This window comes from Drosophila nasuta, chromosome 2R (assembly GCF_023558535.2).
Source record: "Drosophila nasuta strain 15112-1781.00 chromosome 2R, ASM2355853v1, whole genome shotgun sequence".
Taxonomy (NCBI): domain Eukaryota; kingdom Metazoa; phylum Arthropoda; class Insecta; order Diptera; family Drosophilidae; genus Drosophila; species Drosophila nasuta.
The window spans coordinates 29,302,069-29,323,463 of NC_083456.1; the positions used below are offsets into that span (position 1 = coordinate 29,302,069).

General features: G+C 42.0%; 4 protein-coding genes across 11 annotated transcripts; 3 read left to right on the forward strand and 1 right to left on the reverse strand.

Moving 5' to 3' along the window:
- Positions 1-56: 56 nt before the first annotated feature.
- On the forward strand, positions 57-9,527 carry LOC132787114 (serine/threonine-protein phosphatase 4 regulatory subunit 3). Of its 4 annotated transcripts, none has more exons than XM_060794005.1 (9): positions 57-287; positions 3,621-4,203; positions 4,273-5,211; positions 5,282-5,459; positions 5,523-5,778; positions 5,847-6,119; positions 6,187-6,323; positions 6,401-7,341; positions 7,403-9,527. In XM_060794005.1, the coding sequence occupies exons 2-9, from the start codon at positions 3,904-3,906 to the stop codon at positions 7,499-7,501; spliced, it is 3,123 nt and encodes a 1,040-aa protein (XP_060649988.1). In that variant the 5' UTR covers positions 57-287; positions 3,621-3,903; the 3' UTR covers positions 7,502-9,527. The 4 variants fall into 4 exon arrangements, with proteins under 4 accessions (XP_060649988.1, XP_060649990.1, XP_060649991.1 ...); XM_060794007.1 differs by having other exon boundaries at positions 6,404-7,341; XM_060794008.1 differs by having other exon boundaries at positions 6,190-6,323.
- Positions 9,528-9,929: 402 nt separating this feature from the next.
- On the forward strand, positions 9,930-11,676 carry LOC132787120 (cilia- and flagella-associated protein 36). The gene is made up of 3 exons (XM_060794017.1): positions 9,930-10,461; positions 10,536-10,887; positions 10,949-11,676. Exons 1-3 carry the CDS (start codon positions 10,359-10,361, stop codon positions 11,394-11,396), a joined length of 903 nt encoding a protein of 300 aa, XP_060650000.1. The 5' UTR covers positions 9,930-10,358; the 3' UTR covers positions 11,397-11,676.
- On the reverse strand, positions 11,569-18,610 carry LOC132787116 (leucine-rich repeat-containing protein 40). 5 transcript variants are annotated; one of them, XM_060794009.1, is made up of 12 exons: positions 18,471-18,609; positions 17,928-17,977; positions 16,588-16,982; positions 15,446-15,840; positions 14,595-14,718; positions 14,366-14,538; positions 13,929-14,305; positions 13,464-13,865; positions 13,230-13,373; positions 12,987-13,175; positions 12,739-12,924; positions 11,569-11,892 (listed from the first exon to the last, which is right to left on the reverse strand). In XM_060794009.1, exons 2-12 carry the CDS (start codon positions 17,945-17,947, stop codon positions 11,787-11,789), a joined length of 2,511 nt encoding a protein of 836 aa, XP_060649992.1. In that variant the 5' UTR covers positions 17,948-17,977; positions 18,471-18,609; the 3' UTR covers positions 11,569-11,786. The 5 variants fall into 5 exon arrangements, 4 of the variants coding, with proteins under 4 accessions (XP_060649992.1, XP_060649995.1, XP_060649993.1 ...); XM_060794012.1 differs by lacking the exon at positions 13,464-13,865 and having other exon boundaries at positions 18,471-18,606; XM_060794010.1 differs by lacking the exons at positions 16,588-16,982; positions 17,928-17,977; positions 18,471-18,609 and adding an exon at positions 15,921-16,306.
- On the forward strand, positions 18,057-21,360 carry LOC132787117 (carotenoid isomerooxygenase). The gene is made up of 4 exons (XM_060794014.1): positions 18,057-18,532; positions 18,979-19,487; positions 20,037-21,030; positions 21,085-21,360. Exons 1-4 carry the CDS (start codon positions 18,488-18,490, stop codon positions 21,358-21,360), a joined length of 1,824 nt encoding a protein of 607 aa, XP_060649997.1. The 5' UTR covers positions 18,057-18,487.
- The last annotated feature ends 35 nt before the right edge of the window (positions 21,361-21,395 follow it).

The window sequence follows — 21,395 nt, forward strand, 5'->3', positions numbered from 1 at the left end:
TCTGTATTTGAAATCACATCGCGGTCACACTAAATAGTCGTCGTCTCGGCCAAAACAATATGGCGTCAGTGTTCTGACGATTTTCTGCTGTTGCACAAAAAAATCGTCGTCTCGGTTGAAAAAAGCGTCCGTTCCGCGAAAAAAATTATAAAATACAAAAGTAAATTGAAAATATATGGTAAATAAGGTGTTGGAAACAGTAAATATGCGCAAACGCAAATTGTATATACTTTGAACGAATGTGAAAAGTCGCAGCCAACAGCAAAAAAAAACAAGGAAATTGCAACGTGAGTTGAGTGCATACATTTTATTGGTACAAAAAGCAAGCAAAGAGATTCAATATTACCCCTCGCGCTCTCTTTTTCTCTCTCTGTCTTACACACCCGCTGTTGCCCTCTTGCGGCTTCTGTGTTGTCTGAGTGTACATGTGTGCGTGTATGTGTGAGTCCGTTTAGGTGTGCATGTGAATTTTCGCGTGTAACTATACTTGATTCTAATGATACTTATTACTCCTTCTGCTTAGTGCAAAGTGTTTAAAATGTTTATGCATTGCAAAAGATTTTCAAGATCATTGTACAATTTGCGTCAGGAGTTGAAATTGTTTTCATTTAATGGACTCGGTACTCTCGTACTTTATGCAACAAACGTTCGTTGTGTTGAGTTTGGCTGGTTCTTCTATTTTGTAGTGTGTTGAATTTGGACATTGCCGCTGTTACATGTGGTGGATTTTGCGCTCGCGTACTTTCGTTTCAGTGTGTGTACGTGAGATGACTCCTCTGCATGTGAGTGTAGCTGCGTGGTGTGTACCCGTTGTTTTTATACACATCTTCTTCTTGTTGTGTGTGTGCGTTTAATTAAATTGTGAAAACGTTTACAACACGTCGAAAAATGCGAAAAATATCAGCACATTGGATCGTGTGTTTGTTTTTCTTTATTGTTTTTTTTTTGCTGCCGCAAAACCAAAACAAAATCAAGAGAAAAAATAATATGATACATGCGTCATTTCAATTTGACCGAGACGCAGTCTCTGTGTGTGTGTCTCGAGGAGTGTGTGTGTGTGTAAAAATTGCGAGCGTAGACGGCATTTTTCTTTAGCATGCTCTTTTCGACAGATATACGCTGCAATTTTTTGCAATTCTGTTTTGTGCTTGTCATTCGCAATAATTTTTATTGAATGAACGAACGAGCAAAAGAAACGGCCCAAAAAGCGATGTATTCACTAGCTGCTGTTTGGCTGCATGTGTGTCGTATGCGTATGTGTATTTTGCACATTTGCTTAAAGGAAACTCGGAATGTCAAAAAATGAGCAATATTTTCTTTCGTTTTTTTCCAATTTCCAGTTGACCAAGCACAAACGGGACATTTCGGCAGGCAAACAGATTTTGTACACTAAACTAATTGTACATTTTGTTGATATACTTTTCCCACCCCACTATAGCGAAAAACACACACACGCATACTCGCATGCATGTATTGATATGCATGTTTGTATGTGTGCGCGCGTATTCTGCATACGCGAACAAGATACGACGCGTTCGCTTTTCATGCAGCTTTTGCAGGCCATTCATTGTGTGAGATCCATCACACTAACACACATACACACACACATTCATACACTGACAATCATGGCGTATTGTCATTGTCCTGTACATGTTTCTTTCGCTTTCCTGTTTCGATTGCGCGCACGCATCACACACACACACACATTAATACCTTCACATATTCAGTATTAAGTGCGCCTCCAGCCTCGCCCCTTTTTTTTGTGTCACTTGCAGGCAGTGTCGATATTTTTCATTTAGTATTTTTTTGTATTTTTGTTTTTATTGTATTGCCATTGTGTGTGTTTGCTTTTTTTGACAGCAACAACATTGTTCTGCTGCTCTCCTGTTCTCACTTACGCTCCCATCTCCTGCTCCCACTCACGCTCCCCTCTCTATCTCTCGCTTTAACTTTTAACTCTGTTGCTGGGCGACTTTTTTCGCTCTTATTTATTTCTCTGTTTTTAACTTATGATTTTGATGACTGTGGCAAATTTACAAATTTGGAGCAATTTGCAGTTTTTTGGTTGACTGATTGATGTCCATCATCTATTCAACTACATCCTTGGCACTTTCTGTTCTTATTTTTTAACTCTTTAATGCAGTTGAAAGGCACAATTTCTTGGTTGCGTAAATGTGCAGCATTTGTTTTTAATTGCTGTTTTTGTTTTGATACACCTTCGCGAGAGGGAGAGAGATGTACGTACGTTACGTATCTGTGTTTGTATGTATGTAGAGATTACTTTGCGCCTTATCAGTTGCAACCTATGACAAGCGCCCTTTCTGCCCAAATGCTAAAAAAAACCAACGCAGTCGAGTTTCAACAGTCGTAATTAACGTACTTGAATTAATTCCGTCATATTTTTTTCGCTTTAATCAACGATGATTTAATAAGTTGTGCACCACGGTATGAAAAAATAAATATACATAATAAATGTTTAATACGTATTTTAGTGTGTTAAAAAGCTCAACACGCATTTCCAAGCGCTGCCTTGGCGCCACTCGTGAATCGTATTGTGAATAATCGTATCTTCTACATCGGCATGTGTTTCCTCCTCTATCGATGACGTAGACCTTGTGTCTCTACTATATACTGTATTATTTTGTCTGAGCTAAATATCTGCTCTGTTTACACACACTTTTTTTTTACACTTGCTCATTGATTTTTGTTGCCTTGTGCGTACGCTCGAAGATTGTAGCAACAGCGTAAATGTATGTGTGTGAGTGTGATAATCTAATCTTGTCAAAGCAAAATTCCCCCGCTTGCCGGCCGCCACCCACTGACAACAGTACTACATATATATATGTGTGTGTGTGTGTGTGTGTGTGTGTGTGTGTACCTACTTGCACTCTCTGAATTCTAGCCCATGTCACTCACTCTCCCATCAATTGCTCTCTCTCGCTTTCTGGCTCTCGGTCACTTTGTTTGTTTTTGTCGCGCGCGTGTTTGCGCTCGCCGTCGCTGTGGGTCGCTTTTGGCTTTGACTGGCGAAAGCACCAAGCAGCGATAATAGTTTTGCACTGTGTAGACATCAGAAATAAAAACGTCACTCTCCCACACACACACACAAACAATCATAGCAGTGCGTTGTGGAGAGATTTGAAAAACTTTTGTTTTTGCTGCTGTATGTTTGTAAACAGACTGGGAAAGAGCAGTTTTTTTGGCATTTCATTTTTGCGAGTAGTTTGCACTGCACACATACGCACTCACACACATGCATGTGTAGCAATGCATACACACACAAAGCGTACGTACTTTGGATTTGTGGTATCAACATCACAAAACGTAGCTTTCACATTTTCATTCATGTGCTTTGCTGTGTTTTGTAGGTGTTTTGTTTTGATACGCATTTATCGCTATCTCGCAGTTGTCTCTCGCTATCTTCGTAGATTTCGTTGAACATTTTTCTAGTTTGGTATCCACAAGATAGATTTCAATGCATAACAATCATTTCAAGTAGTGTTGTTAAATGAATTTTTTGCTTTGAGATACATTTCGGAATAATAAATAATAAATTATTTTATCCAATTGCTATAACTCAAAATTGTTATTTACATAATTTTTTGCCAATTCTTTTGCAGTTTTGCCGTGTTTGCAGTCACCAAATTCAACAGCAATATAACATGGATATGCAAGTCGAGCGTAGAGATTAGACGAATGCTTTGAATTTCAAATTCAATATCCTAATTTAATTGTAATTAGTCGTTAGTTGACTAGCCCCATCCCAAGCGCGCGGCTACAAGCCAGCCACAAACTGCAAGTAGCACAATACAAGCAGCTCCAAGAAGTAGTTGTTTACAATTTAAGAATATATTAAGAAAAAAGTGAAAGAAAGATAACTAGAAGAAAAGAAAAGCCAAAACCATGACGACTGACACCCGCCGACGTGTTAAGCTCTATGCACTGAATGCAGAACGGCAATGGGACGATCGTGGCACCGGTCACGTCTCCTCCACGTATGTGGAGCGTCTCAAGGGCACATCGTTGTTGGTGCGCGCCGAATCGGATGGCTCCCTGCTGTTGGAGAGTAAAATTCAGCCAGACACCGCCTACCAGAAGCAGCAGGATACGCTAATTGTGTGGTCCGAGGGCGATAACTTTGATCTTGCACTGAGTTTTCAGGAGAAAGCCGGTTGTGACGAGATATGGGAGAAGATATGTCAGGTTTGTAACATTTATTAAGAAGATAACTCGATTTATATGTTATTCTCTATATTCATCTTACTACTTCAGGTGCAAGGCAAAGATCCATCGGTGGAAATCACACAGGATATTGTCGAAGAATCGGAGGATGAGCGGTTTGAGGATATGTCAGATACAGCACCGCCCATTGAGCTGCCACCTTGCGAACTGTCGCGATTAGAGGACATCTCCGAGACCATACAGAGCTGCCTGTCAACGCCGCTGCGCAAGGAGAAGCTATCGATGGCCCTGGAATCGGAGAACTACATTAAGAAGCTGCTGCATCAGTTTCACAATTGTGAGGATCTCGACAACACAGAGGGATTGCATCATCTATTTGAAATCTTCAAGAATATCTTCTTGCTGAATAAGAACGCCCTGTTTGAGATTATGTTTGCCGACGACAACATCTTCGATGTGGTTGGCTGCCTGGAATACGATCCGAGCGTGGCACAGCCCAAGAAGCATCGACAGTATCTGAAGCAATGGGCCAAATTTCGTGAAGCGGTGCCCATTAAGAATCAGGATCTGTTGGCCAAAATCCATCAAACATTTCGGGTGCAGTACATTCAGGATATCATACTGCCAACGCCGTCGGTGTTTGTCGAGGATAATATGCTGAACACGCTGTCGAGTTTCATATTCTTCAACAAAGTTGAGATTGTCACACTCATCCAGGAGGACGAACGTTTTCTGCTCGATGTCTTCACCCTGCTCACAGATCCCGGCACCAGCGATGTGAAGCGACGCGACATTGTCTTGTTCTTGAAGGAGTTTTGCAACTTTGCGCAAAATCTGCAACCGCAAGGCAAGGATTCCTTCTACAAGACGCTCACCTGCATGGGTATACTGCAGGCTCTGGAGTTGACGCTGGTGATGAACGACAACAAAACCAAATCGGCATCGATTGACATCCTCACGGCCATTGTGGAATTCTCTCCGCTTGTTGTGCGCAATTATACGTTGAATCAAATCAGTCGACCCGACGGCGTAAGTTTCTTTTACAAATTAACACATTTCATATTCGCTGACAGCTAATTTGATTTTAATTGGGATTTAGGATCGAATGCTGCTGAATATTGCCATTGAACAAATGTTGAACGACTCGGAACCGGAACTTGGAATTGCCGTGCAGCTGATGGGTATCATTAAGATTCTGCTGGAGCCCGAAAATATGCTGACTGAGAAGGGCGACTTTCTGAACTTCTTCTACAAGTACAGCGTACAGACGCTAGTTGGTAATTAGAGCATAGAAAACGCTTTACGAATGGACAATATTTAAATTTCAATGATTTCTTTAGCTCCTCTTATGCTCAACACGACGGGTGATCGTCCTCAGAATGAGGATTATCAGACGGCACAGCTGCTGGGCATTGTGTTGGACATTTTGTCCTTCTGCGTGGAACACCATAGCTATCATATTAAGAATTTCTTGTTGCAAAAAGATCTCCTCAAACGAATTCTGGTGCTGATGAAGAGCACACACACGTTCCTTGTACTTGGCGCTCTGCGACTTTTGCGCAAGATAATTGCACTCAAAGATGAGTTCTACAATAGGTAAGAGTTCTATCAATTAAATCTTTTAAGTATTTTTAGTTTGACATCATACTTTATTGCTTTTGCAGGCACATTGTCAAGTGTAATTTGTTTGCGCCTGTTGTGGATGCCTTTATACGCAACAATGGCCGCTATAATCTATTGGAATCGGCCATTCTGGAGTTATTCGAGTTTATTAAGATTGAGGATATACGCACATTGTGCGTATATTTTGTGGAGAACTTTAGCAAGATATTTGATGAAATCGAATATGTGCAAACGTTTAAATACCTAAAGAATCGCTACGATCAATATCAGGATCGGCTCAAGGATCGCGACAAGATGGAAAATCGCACTGATGGGTAAATATTCTATACTTTGTATGCCAACTCTTTCCAGTAGTAATGATTTGCCGATGTCTACTTTTAGTAGTCTGCCCATAATACGCAGTGGCGGCGGGCGCTTTCGACGCGATCAGCGTCAAATGGAGGAGGAGGAGGAGATGTGGTTCAATGAGGAAGATGATTTCTCCGAAGAAATTGATAGCTACAACAATGTCATGAAATGTAAGTGCTTTGCCATTTGATGCGTCTCTTTCGCATTTATTCTTATGATGTGCCTTTGCTGCCCCCCTTTTTCACAGCAGTTAGCGAAAAGAATGGCCCGCAGCAAACAACACAAAATCAATCGCAGCAGCAGCAGAAATCTTCGCCGCCACACAGCACGTCACCGCATAGCGGCGGTGGCGGTCTACTGGGCAATCTGAATCCCTCAGCGACTGCCACGGCCACATCGGTATCAGCAGCGGCAGCAGCAGCAGTAGCAGCGGTATCATCAGTATCAGCACCGGCGGCAAGTGGCAGCAGTAGCCCCGAGGCAGCGACGAGCAGCAGCGCCGATGAGCAGGCTCAGGCCGCAGTGCAGCTAGCTGCCGCTGCCAATATTGCCCTGCAGCAACAGCACTCATTCCAGCAACAACAACACACGTTGTCCCTGAACAGCACACTTGTGGCAGCGGCTGCTGCTGCTGCCGTGGCATCCACATCGAATGCGGCCGCTGCGGCGCAACTGGAAAGCCAACAGCAGCAGCAACAACAGCAGCCAGAGATTGCTGAGTTACAGCAGCAATTGAGCGCTGTTGTGCCACAGTCATCAGAGTCTGTGCTGTCTGCCACAAATAGTGCGTTGTCCTCGTCGTCGTCATCATCATCATCGTCATCTTCGTCGTCGTCGTCATCATCATCAGCGTCATCCACGTCGTCAATCGAAGCGTCCACATCGTCACCAGCCGCAGCGGCAGCAGCTCTGTGCGATTCAGCGACGGTTGCTGCGGTGGCAGCATCTCAATTTCTAACAACGATTGCAACGGCCATGGCTGCGTCAGTTACGGCGGCAGCCAGCAGCACAAGCAGCCTTGCGTCCGCTGTTGTGGCCAACAACGGTGACAGCGACAGCGAGCAGCAGCAGCAGACACAGCTACCCGCCACAGATGCAAGCGATGCGCAACTTAAGTTAGACGCCGAAAAGGCAGCGTTAAACACAGATTTGCCAACGGGCAGCGATGCGGACAAGTTGACCAAAAAGGTAGCAGACTTTAAATGTTATTAAACGATTAAATTGTTGCTAATGTACTTATTGTTTATAGGGACTGGTGGACTATGAGAGCGATTCGGGTGAAGACGATTATGAGGAGGATGAGGACTCTGATGGCCCCCAAGCACAAAAGCGCGCGCGTATTGCATAGTAAGGGGCGTTTAGCACAGCAGCGGCATCAATTATAAAATAGTACACATACCCCAACACACACAAACACATACACGCATTCATATAATACCCTCCCATACATAAACACAAACACAACCAACGAATGAAAGGGTTGATCGGTGGGCGCAACAACAACAACAATAGCAACAAGAACATCAGCAGAGCAGAACAGCAACAGCACACATCAAATAAAATAATAATAAAGTAAGCACACAGCGTACGATGTAAGATCGAACAAGAGAAACCGCAAGAACAGCAGATCCATCATTCAAAAATCAGCCCCGGGTAGCGTTGAGAAACGGGACACACAATACAGAACACTCCTGGCTCTGGAGGATTTGGGAGAGGACACTAAATGATCTCGACCAATGCCCCTCGATTGGCCGCGAGTAGCGCTTGCTTGTAAGCAATCATGTAAGAAACGAAAACAAGCAAAAAATCATAATATTAAATTTTAGCATAAAACATTTATTTTAAAGAAAAAAGTAAAAAAGAAATTATAAAATCTTACTTTACTAAATTAAACAAAACACACACAAAAAAAGAAAAAACAAAAAACGAAACACACACACATATATATAATAAATATAAAAATATTTATATATATATGTATGGAAAAATGAATATAACTTATAGGGTATAAATGATAATATTACATGTGCACACACATCCACACTCTCACACACACACAAACACACATAATTCTTGATCAACAAAAACAAAAACAACTCACATTATATGCAGTTGTTGTGTGCGTTGTGTTGCGAGTGCTTAAAAACATAAGAAAGAAACCAAAATAAATAACATAATATAATATTAATATAGAAGAAGAACCAGAACAACAACAAAAGCAGCAGCAAACGGCGAAATAATGAATGTGGTTAAGCAGAAGAAGATGAAAAGTGTTTATTGGCCGTGTTTATAAGTCCGGTGCTTAAGTTGTACTAAACGCAGCTCGCTCGCTCATCAACAACAACAAAAACAAAACTCACATGGAACCGAACCCCCCCTCGAAAACAAAGATTGTTAAGTTGGCCCACAAAGTTCTTGTCTGACGGATTAAATGATGTCAAGATGATTCTGCAATATCTCTCAACTTGTTGTGCGTATTGCAAGGGCAATTGATAAACGTTTCTTCATCATCAAATAATCGTATATAAATAGTTTCCTTTTCCAACATAATTGTTAATTTAATTTATGTGTAATTTGGCAGCAAATTGAAAATTGTTTACCGAATTGTTTTGTGTCTAAGCTAAGTACTACGATAATTAATTAGCAAACAATTGCATTCGTAATAAGCACAGCAAAAACAAATTGATGCTGTTAACTAACTTGGCCAATTGAACAAACTTTGTTTTGGTTTTGCATACAGAGTTTTAGCCATATGTAAAATGCCCTCAAACATAAACGTAAAATAAACCTTGTATATAATTTAGAGTTATTCCCCCAACAAAAAATATCGAATTACATGATACCACATAAAGATAAACGATAAAACTATACTGGAACTATACAGTTGATAATAATAGCAAAGAAATGAAGGAAGGCGAGGAGGAATTTGTATATTGCTAATTGGGGGGTTTTTTCTAGACCTAAACAACAACTTGTCCTTATGAAACTAAGCAGCATATTTAAATTTTATAAATCAATTGACGGTTGCGCCAACACAAGCAAACACACACCCTCACTCACACACACACACACAGATCATTTACAAAGTAATACTAATAATGATAATTACAATTACAAACAAAATAGATTGTAAAAGGGTTTAACAAAATATGTACGCATAAAGTGAAACCAGAAAAGTCTTCTTGCGTTTTTCCAATGTAAGGTTATATTTTTTTTTTAACTAATTTTTAATACGACGACTAAACAATGTAGTTAATGAAGAAAGCGGCACATCGACGACGACAACAACAACAACAGCAACAAGCAGCAGCAGCAACAACAACAATATTCACAACACAATCTACTAGAACCACAATAAAGTTATTTGTTAATAATCGAAACGTATTTTTGCCATGTGCGCGTGCAGCTCTATAAAAAAAAAATACATAGTAAATGTGTATTTCTATTATTTATTTATTATCTATTGTTTTTTGGAGTTTTCGTTGCTGTTTCGAATCCAAATGGTTTCCTCCTTGGAGCAGCCTCTGTCCACGTTTCCCCTCCACCCACACACACACACATTCACACACACACACATGCATATTAAATATAAAATATATATCCTTCCATGTTGTTGTTTTTGTTTGATTCTGAATGAACTGCAACAATAAATAAAAATGATAAAATAAATGAAACTTTAAACAAAACGTGAAACAATGAAATTTGCATAAATAGAAGATGAAAAACTATAGTTTATACATATAGTATTTATATATAAACAAACAAACAAAAAAATGTGTATTGTATATGATATGCTGTCTAAATACCCCTAATCCTAACTCACACACTCACACACTCACACACACACATACGATACCTAACATACAACATACATATTATACATATACACACACAACAACAAATATATATAATTTGAAACATCTCTATATTATGATTGAGTAAATTAAATCATAGTTTTTAATAGTTTTTAAACAAAAACATAAATTGCAAAACTTTTCATGCGTTTTACTTTCTCTTCTCCCTAAACTCTATACTATATACCCTATAATGATTACTTTATGGGGCGGGGTGGGTTGGTTGGTTGCCATGGCAAACATTTCAAGGACCAAACAGAAAGCAACTCGTCATAGCTCTGACGCCATTTCTATTGTAGCTGCAATCTAGTCGAGATTGCAATAATATTTCAACAAAAAATACAACACGAAATGTCTGCTGAGGATTCCTGGGTATTTGATTCTCTCGTCTGTTTTCTGCACGGACCTGTTTGGAATGCACCGCTTCAGACCTTCATCGAGCAGAAATCGCTGGGTAAAGTTCGATGTTGTTTCTCTTCCAAGTGCCACGTAATCTTCTCATTCCCAAATCTGCGTTGTTTGCTGCAGTCTTTGATCCCAATTTGCAGGCGGATGAAAACAATCCGGACATAAGACAAATCTATGAGGAATACAAGAATCTGGTGGACTTTATGCTAGGTAGTTTCATGGAGGAGATGCACATTACCCCGGAGCAGTTTGAACTGGCTTGCCTCGAGGGCAGACAGCAAGGACAGGGCGAGAATCCATTTCAGTTCCATCAAGTGTTGTTTCAGCAGATTTGGGCAGCCAACGATTTGAAGATCTTCATACGCATGATGACCCAACGCAATGTGGAGCTGCAGCTGCAGGCGCTGGACTTGATTGAGAAGCATCAGCTGGCTCAAAGTCTCTCCGACAGCGAGAGTGCCACAGTCACAGAGTTGAGTCCGAGGAGAGATTTACTGCCTTATGAGAACTATAATATTTCATTCCACATTTAGCGATGCCGCTGGCGATGTGGATGTGGACCAATTGATTGCCAAAACCGTGTCGGATGACCTCGAGAGTCCCGAGGCTGCTCTGACACCCGAACAAGATGCCAATCTCGAGCTGGTCAACGATAAGTTTCAGCGCTTGAATCTCTTCTTCGAGCAGGAGGACAAAGTGGATCCCAACGATGTCGTTTCACGGCAGGAATACTTGCGTCAGCAGCGCGACAAAATCGTCGAGATCAAGAAGCAAACACGGGCCAAGCAGCTGCAGGAAACCGTGGCACGCAGCACACCAGCTGGAGGAGCACGTCCCAGCTCAGCACAGGTGGCACAGCAGCTGCTCGAAGGCGACGAGTTGCCGCCGTCGCCTCCAGCAGATGAGGCAGAGAATGCAGCGTTGCAACTGCGACGCACTCTTGCCAAGCGGCTGCGCAACGAGGTTGTGGAGCACCAATGAAGGAATGGAATGGAATCCAACGATTTACACATTTTAAACACTTTTATTTTGCAAGTCTAGTTTGGCGCGTCGTGTGTGTGTGTGTGTGACTGTGACTAGTATGGACTGGGAGTTGACTCTATGTCTATTGCAGTTGCCTTTGTTATTTGTGGTACAAGGTAATACGCGCGTCTCGATGTAGCCAAACATCCACAAACACACATACGCACACACCTCGAGGTGTAGTGTGTGTGTGTGTGCATTGTGGGTGTGTGGCAGCTACTTTAATTTGGTTAAGCGATGAATTTCTCAAAATTAACACAACAAAACTAATAATAATAATAATGTAAAAAGTGCGCTAAAAAATAAATAAATAGTTTTTCCCCGCCCCGCAAAAGTTAACGTCCTCCTTTAGGTGGGAATGCGATCGCGCAGGTACGACATTATGGCATCGGTGCCCTTCATGAGGATCTGATGACGCGGCTGCCGGAATGGGTTGCCAATCAGCTCCAAGTGTCTGCAAGTAGAATGAAGAAAATACTGAATAACTGAAAGATAGGGTTTCAATGATTTATAATCTAACAGTTATAGTCTCTAGCTTAAAAGTAATTAGTTTGCTCCATATACAAGAGACTAAATACGAGACAAATTACCATCCAACATGGTAGGTCAATATATTTAAATATTTATATTTCTAAGATACAAACAACTAAAGGAAACTAAACTAAAATCCTTAAACTAAGGGGAAGTTCTTAAAGAGTTCATAATACGTTGAATGGTTTCAAGTCTTTCAGAATATGGTTTTAAGCAACCTTCAAATAATAATCACAATTAGTTTATATCTAAGATAGAGTACTAAATGAGGAACTAATCAAAATTGATCATTAGAGCTAAGGATATTTATTTTCATTAAAGGCAAACAAAAAGACAAGTTGATCAAAATGTTTATAGACCGTTAAATGGTTGTAAAAGCTTTTAGAGTTTCAGAGTTTAATCTCTAGCTTTGAGTATATCTCGAATTATATTGACAATACTTCGAAAGATTGTTATGTAGCTAAAAGTTCGACTATCTCTCTCTAAACCCTTTCCTTAAGCGATTAATACTTATACTCAAATCTAGAATTTGAAAATAAGAAGCATTTATCTCTTTAGAGGAAGGCTAAGAGAGCGATGGTTAAAGGTTTAGCTACATAACAATTTTTCGAAGTTTAGTTAATACAATTTAAGTGTCTAGCTTCAAAAAATAGAGAGTTCCAAGATTTCCTGCAAACAGATGCCTAGATACATATAATAGAGAGTTTCACCTGTGACTAAGCTATAAACCGCTTTTAGCAACAAATTTTGAGTCAAGAAAATAGCTTACTTAATGTTTGTCAGGTTGCCAAGTATGGCCGGTATTGAGTCAATATCATTGTTACGCAAATCCAGCGTATTTAGTCGTCCCATGTTCTCCAGACCCGCCACATTCAAGGCCGTAATGTGATTGTCATTGGCCAACAAGATTTCCAAGCCTTGCAGCTCATACAATGCCTTGGGTATGAAGGTGAGGCTGTTGAAAAACCGAAGAAAATAAGCAGAGAAGTAGAATAAATAACTCCACAGACAACTCACCGATTGTTACCAATATTGAGTTCACGCAGCGTATTCAGTACGCCAAATTCATGGGGCAGATCCGTGAGCAGATTGTTGGATAAATTCAAATACGAAATGCGCGTAAATTGCGAGATGAAAGGCTGAACCACGACAATAGCATTCTGTGAGAGCACAAGCTCCGTGACCAGCTTTGACATGAGCTGCAAGCTAAAGCAGAAGTTTAGAAAGAGAAGTGCTGGAGAGGATTACTTTAAGACGTACCCATTAGGCAACTGTTTGAGTTGATTGCGCGCAAAGTCAACGACGTGCACATTCTCAGCGGCAGCAACCTCAAAGACCTGATCCGGCACTTGAGTAAGACCTTCTAAATTGACAGCTAATGTGCGTGTATGTCGCAATTTGTATCTGCAAGATAAGGAGTAAAGAAGTGAGTAAGATATGTAATAGTAGATAGGATTAAATAGCTATTGCTAAGGTGACTTGGTGATACACTACACCCAACGTGATTGCACGGCACAAGCAGAGTAATTGGGCTCCCTTTGTGGCAGAATGTGCGGCGGTAAAAGTTGGGAATGCGCATAGGATTGACGGTAGTTCAGCTGCTGTGGTTGTTCGGGCATAAAGGGACCACAGCCTGGCATTTGGGAATAAGGATTAAACTGCGCAACTTGCGGATTAAACTGCGCGGCTTGAGGATCAAATTGAAACTGAGATGCCTGGTGCTCCGTTTGATGTGTAAACTGTCCATAGTAAACAGGACAATGCGGCGGTTGCTGCTGAGGTAGTTGTTGCTCCTCTTGCTGTTGCATTTGCATAAAATACTGACTCTGAAACTGACGCTGATACTCAATGTTGTAGTTCGCCTGCACAGGCGCCACATGTTGATGATGCCGAAAGCTGCTTACGTCGCCAAGTCAATTGACAGTCAAATCATCTGAAGTAAACTAAAAAGCTACTCACTTGTCCACATTGCCAGCGGGCAGCTCAGACTGCGCTTGACACTCAACAGCTGCTGGGCTAATCTGCGCTTCGGCGCCTCCTCCTTGACGATCCTTGGCTTGGGCGCGTTCCTGCAGCGTCTTCAGAATGCGCGAAGTGCCGCATTGAATGATGTCGCGTCGAATGCTCTTGATGGGATTGCCTTCCACTTGCAGGCTGACCAAATGTGCCAAATGGGCTAAAGCAACTGGCAGCTGGTGAATGGAATTGTTCGTGACATCGAGGCGAGTGAGATTGCGCAACAAATGCACTTCATCTGGGATTTCGTTAATCTTATTGTCGCGCAAATCAAAGATCTTCAAGTGCGGCAAATTGGCACACAAATCTTTGGGCACTTGCTGTGAAAAGAGTGACAACTTTAGAGTGCAAATCTCTGTCAGCTAAAGAGCGAAGCTTACCTCGATAAAATTGTTGCTGGCGTGCAACTCATTAAGCGACTCGTTACCCTCAAAGCTGGGCAGCTCCTTGATGTCATTGTGCTGTACATAGAGACACTGCAGCTTGCGCAGCAATCCCATGTCCTCCGGCAAGGCCACCAGATCGTTCTTCATCAGATCCAGCTTCTGTAGAGCTACAGAAAAGTGAAACAAAGTCAGATAAAAGTGGATTATCTAGAGCATTACTTACAGCGCATGTTGACAATGTCGGGCGGCAACTCCTTGATGTGGTTATTGGGCAGGAGCAACGCTGTTAGACGCACCAGGAACCCAATGCCGCCGGGCAAGCTTTTAATGTTATTGTTACTAGCATCCTTTTGTTGTGTTAGCAAGCAAGTTGGGATTAGTTTTAGGGCAGGCAACGTTATTATAACGAAGTTATATTTTACAAGTTATATAGTAATTATTATAAAATATTTGTATTTTAAATGTTTCTTCGTTCAATACTAAGTAATTTTAGGTTTATTTACTTAACACAGATTTTATGTCAATATATTTGAGCGTAAAAGGAATACAAATGTTTTCTTGATAAAACCCGAAAAATTGTCATACAAAATTATACTGAATTGCATTTTGAATTGATATTAAAATATGAAGTTCAGTATGGAAAAAAGGATCAAAGTGCTGAGGATTTTAATTACTATGGAGAGGATTTTAATGGTAATTTTACAAAGCTACAATAAGTTCGTGTATTCACTAAGCACTGGTAGAAATAGATGTTAGGGTTTGTGTCTTAGCTCAACCCTAACTTCGCTCTCAAAATCATTAAAATTTATTTATTTATATATAATAACGTTAAATTTCTGGACTAGATTGTGTAAAAAGTACAGCCTCTTAGGTCTTACAGTTGGGCTGTGCATTAAAGGCTTATACAAAGAGTAAGGGAAAATAATTTAATATTAATAGTTAAAATATGTCCTTTACTACTCCAAGTGTTAACTTTTTTATTTAAAAAGCTAAATAATCATTATTTTGGATTTAGGATTAACCACCATCACCTACAAATTGCTTATAAGGGATATGTTTCTAGACTCTACTCACCAAGAACTCCAGCATGTGCAGATTGCTAATGTCCGGATCGAGTTCGACGAACTCATTGTGCGAGATATTCAAATGCCGCAACTCTGGCAAACTGAAGAGATCCGGAGGCAGCTCTCTGAGCTTGTTGTGGCTCAGATTCAAGCGCACCAATTTCTCCAGTTTGCCAATTTGCGGCGGCAAGGCAACCAAAGCATTATCATGCAGCTGCAACACCGTCAAAGTATTTAAATTCTCAATCTTGGGCGAGATGTGTGTGAGAGCATTGGAACTCAAATCGAGATTGTTGAGTGGCTGCTGATTCCACCAGGCGTCCTCCTCGTTTAGCGTTAATGCCTCCAGATTCGCTGTTTTACTGTCCTCATCCGCATCGTTTATGTCATAGAGACGCTCGGGAACTGCAACAAAAAAGTTGGAAAGAGGAGAGGGAACAGCATTAGTAGGCAGCAAAATAGTTGCAAAAGCTTCGTCTGTCTACTGGGAGCAGCAGCAACTTCTGGTTGATCATCCAGTTCGAGCTCATCGTCGGGATCCTCGCTCTCCAACTCGTCGCCCGAGGAGGCCATTTGAAATTCACGGATCTGATAGTAGCGTCGTCGCAAGCGTCGCGGATGAGCATGCGGACCACATATGCAAAACGATGTGAGCTGTTTGCGTGGCGTTGTTTTCGACCGTTCCCTGGACGACGCAATCTTGACGGGAATGACGCTGACACTTCCGCGAGCAGCAAGCGCACGGCACATACTAAAAATGTCAGCTAGCATTCGCCACACGGCTCAACCGCTTTGGGGGATTGGCTGCTGTCCACTGATGCGTGTAATTTGCACAATGCCATTTATGGGTTTTGTGTCAGGGCCAAGTTCGCGGCGCGAGCTCGAGAAATGTGGATCACACCATGTACATGAACCATAAAGCGCTGCTGTCCATTAATTCATGATTGCCACTGCTGAGAGTTTCCTCCTCTTCACGTTCCTCTGTTTGTTTCTTTGCCAGCTCCTTCGCCCCCTCCTCGGTCCACTCTTCTGCCCACTTCTCTGAGAGCACCTCTGCCAGCGCCTTCCAATCGCTTACTTGCTGCTCCGTTATCACTATATCACATACACGAGTCTCATTTAGCCAAGTGGTTGAACGTCTTTGCTACTTACCGCGTGCCATGCCCTTGTTAGTGAGACTGAGGTTGCCCGATTTGCGTGCCTGCTTCCACAGTGTGTTGGTCAACAGTGCCGCATCCTCAGCGTTGGCCCTCTCATGGAACACCGGCAGAAACGATTGATTGATGCGCGGCGAGAGGCGTGGCCGAGCTGCGCCTCTGGTTGGAATGCGACTAGTGGCGGCGGCGACACCATTGCCAAAGTTGTTCTTGGACGGTTGCTCCGGCTGCTGTTGTTGGCGGCTGTGGCTCATTTCGAAAGGGCAACCGTAGTGCGTAAAACAGGGATGCGATAGATTGGGCTCGGGATTAAAGTCACCGCTGTAGTCGGCGGCGTTGTCGCATTCACATATATTAAACGGACTGAGTAAATTGCTGGGGTCAATGTTGCTGCAAGCACACACGCACACACATTAAATTCAATTATGCACACTAAATTGAATTACATTTAAATTGTTTGTTTTTATTTTGCGCCGTTGTTTCGCGGCTGCTTGTCAAGACTAACAAACAACAGCTGATTAGGGCAGCTAGCAAAAGTGTTGCCCAGCGCTGACAGCTGTTGGGCAGCACCAAGTAACGAAAAGTAACATAGATGGGCAGCATTGGCGCCATATTCAAATTGGAATTTATCGATTAACTTCTTATGGTGTTTGAAATGCGTTTAGTTTAAGCAACATTTTAAAAGCTAAATTTATTATAATTTTAAATATATTTTTATGAAACAAATTTAAAATTGTAGGCTATATTGTAGCTTTTATACTTTTCAAATGAATTTAAATTGATAATTGTATTTAACGAGTACAATTTTGACTTTTGTCATGTCATAATTTATCTATTAAATTTAATAAAATGAAATAATATATCACTGTTAAAGTAGTCAAACTTGCTTTTATAATTATTATTTCGTTTATGTGATCTACATTGATAGTTTAGTGGGATAAAACTTATATATTGAGCATGCAATGCATTTAATTTATAATAGTGCTAAGTCAAACGAACAATTATAAACGGGGATTGGTTAAATTAAGGAAATGGTGCAGCTCAGCTTGCCGTAAATAGCGCGTTCGTTGCACGCCCAGCTGCAAGCTTAAGCTCTCTTTATTTTTTGCCACAATTGACGACAATTTATATTTCTAATTTAGATGCACCTGACAAGAGAGCTGAGCCCAATTGTCGGCATAGCAACTTAGCCTTAGCCTGGCCTATAATTGATTCGATCATGAACTTAAATCCGAGAGAGCATTGTACACACGAAAAATCTTTTGCCTTGGCCAGGCCAGGGCAGGCCACGTGGCGTATGCGCAATACGCTGCGGCAACAAAATGTATTACTTACCTCATCATATTGGATTGCATTTAACTTCGTTTGCAGCCTTGTTGTGGCTTCTGCAGAGAAGAGAAGAAGAAGGAAAAAATATTATTTACTTTGTAACTGTGTTCGCTTACTTTACTGTCAGCAAGGTCAGACGCAAAAAAAAAGTCAGTCAGTGTAATGTATTAAATGACGTCGCATCGTCTTAAGTCAGCTGCAAAATGTTAGTTCACACACACGCTCGGTGGAGACGAAGCGGCAAAAATGCTGTGCCACACATTTTGTCTAGCTCTCGTTTCAATTCGTTTCGTTTACGTTTGTTCTGTGCATGCGGCTTACGACGACTGTCAATCAAAATTATGAATAACACACGGCGTTCGTCGTTTTGTTGGCGTTGGGTCAGCGCTCTGTTGTATATAGTTGGCCACCCTCACAAAACTAGAATCAACGTGGCTGCATTGAGCTTGGCTAGTTTTGTCAGTTGTCGTTTGTTGCTCTAGCAGTGCAATTGACTCGCGATATCGTCTCTGACGCTCTGAGAAGGATCTGCTCAAAAGGATTATTTACCTGCCAAGTAGCTCGAAATGTCCGCTCGTGTCTTCAAAAGTTTTATGCGCGACTTCTTTGCGGTTAGTTAGACAACAATTTTTGATTCTAATTTTGAATTTTGTGCCTAAAAAGTGATAAAACAAGTGATTGTAAATTAAATTTGAAAGCCAGGTGGAAATTAATAAACACAATTAAATAAAACCTCTGATTAACGGACTATGTTTCACTTCTCATATCTATCTCATAATTCAGAATAACTTCGACTCTTAAGCGAGTCTTCACTGTACTATTTTTCAGTCGCAGTGTCATGGGAATAATTACAGCTGCTGTGGCTGATGAAACACGCGGAATTTTTGTTTGCAGGGCCAACGGGGCGTATGGTTAACGGCTAATCAGCTTTAAGCGCGGGCTTAAGGGCAACTAATCCAAATCCAAATCAATACACACGTTAACCCACGCTAAGCAGCTGCTCTCAACCCTGTTTAAACCCTCTCAACTATTCAACCCTTTGCTCTTGCTCTTTCAGGTCAAGTACGATGAGCGTCGCGACAATCCGGAAGCTACGCGCTTGGATGGCAACGGTCGCTACTATCCGAACTGTTCCTCGGATGTCTGGCTGCGTTCCTGCGAGCGCGAGATTGTCGATCCCATTGAGGGTCATCACAGTGGCCACATTCCCAGCTGGCTGAATGGCAGCCTCTTGCGGAATGGTCCCGGCAGCTGGAAGGTGGGCGACATGACTTTCGGACACCTCTTTGACTGCTCGGCGCTGCTGCATCGCTTTGCTATTAAAGCGGGTCGCGTTACCTATCAGAATCGCTTTGTGGACACGCAAACACTGCAGAAGAATCGAGCCGCGCAACGAATCGTGATTACAGAGTTTGGCACGGCGGCTGTTCCCGATCCTTGTCACAGCATCTTTGACAAGTTCAGCGCCATGTTTCGAGCGGATAGTGGAACGGATAACTCGATGATATCCATTTATCCCTTTGGCGATCAGTATTATACTTTTACGGAGACACCCTTTATGCATCGGTGCGTATACTTGATATTTGTATTAGTTACTTAAATGGAGGAATGTTAGAATAACTGTGTTAGGAAATGGAAATGTGTGTTGAAGGAAGAAGATTAAGTTGGAATAAAGAAATAAATGGGCAGATGGACAGAACTTAATAAGCTAAGTTCATTCATCTGTCTGTCCAGCTGTCCGATTGTTTCTTTACCTATAACTCTGTAACTGAAAGTTGCTAGAAACACCAAATTTAGGAATAATACTTTGTAGTGTCGTCACATGAAGCTTTAACTTAATAAGTTCATCAGTTTGTCTGTCTGTCTGTCCGCTTGCTTGACTGTCTATAAATCAGCAACTATAAAGATAAGGCCCACAACATTTTTGGACAACACTCTTGTAATGTTTATGCATTTTAATTTTGTTAAAAACTTTAGACACGCTTACTAAAACCTCCGCAAATTCCAAATAACCGATTTGCAAGCCAGTTTTTAAAGCCATCTTTTCGCTATATATTAGAAAATTCTTTTCCATTCTCAATAAAATCTTTTCCTTTATATTTCCTCCTTCCACAGCATTAATCCCTGCACCTTAGCCACTGAGGGACGTATCTGCACCACGGACTATGTGGGCGTCATCAATCACACATCGCATCCCCATGTGCTGCCCAGCGGCACCGTCTACAATTTGGGAACCAGCATGACCAAATCTGGTGCGGCTTACACAATCATTTGCTTTCCTCATGGCCAGCAAATGTTCGAGGATGCGCACATTGTGGCCACTCTGCCTTGTCGTTGGAAACTACATCCTGGCTACATGCACACTTTTGGCTTAACAGAGCACTACTTTGTGATTGTGGAGCAGCCGCTTTCGGTTTCGCTGACAGAATATGTCAAAGCGCAGTTATCAAATCAGAATCTCTCTGCCTGTCTTAAATGGTACGAGGATAAGCCAACGTTGTTCCATTTGATTGAACGCTCGACGGGAAAATTGCTGCAGAGCTACGAATCGGAGGCATTTTTTTATCTGCACATCATTAATACCTATGAACAGGATGGTCATGTGGTGGTCGATATCTGCAGCTACAAGAATCCCGAGATGATTAATTGTATGTATTTGGATGCGATTGCCAACATGCAAACGAATCCCGATTATGCAAAACTCTTTCGTGGTCGTCCGCTGCGCTTTGTGCTGCCTTTGGGAGCTGCGCCCAGCAAGCGGCGATTGGTGAAGTCGATGTCGTTGGTGGGCTTAGCTGGTGTTGCCACAAACTCGCCTGCCACACGCATGCGACACTCTGCCTCGCAGTATGCGGATATTAGCTACATGGCCACTAACAGCAAGCAAGAGCAGCAGCACGAGGAACAGCAAACTGGCATCAATTTAGTCAGCTTAGCGGGCAGCCAAGCGGAAGCGTTTCAGACACCAACTGGTATCTTTTTGCGTCCGGAGATGCTTTGTGATTGGGGCTGCGAGACGCCGCGCATTTATTACGAGCGTCACATGGGCAAAAGCTATCGCTACTTTTACGCCATCAGCTCCGATGTGGATGCACACAATCCAGGCACAGTAAGTAGCATGGAAATTATTCCTTTTTTTAGCTATAAACTGTCTCTTTTCCAGCTCATCAAGGTGGATGTTCAGGAGAAGACCTGCAAGACTTGGTGTGAACCCAATGTCTATCCCAGTGAGCCAATTTTTGTGCCTTCCCCGGAGCCGCAGAGCGAGGACGATGGCGTCATCTTGGCCTCGATGGTGGTGGGTGGACTCAACGATCGCTATGTGGGTCTGATTGTGCTCTGTGCCAAGACCATGACGGAGCTGGGACGCTGCGATTTTCACACCAATGGCCCGGTGCCGAAATGTTTGCATGGTTGGTTTGCAGCCAACACAGTTTAGTTATAAGTCTTGATTTAATCTCAACTTTTGTATTA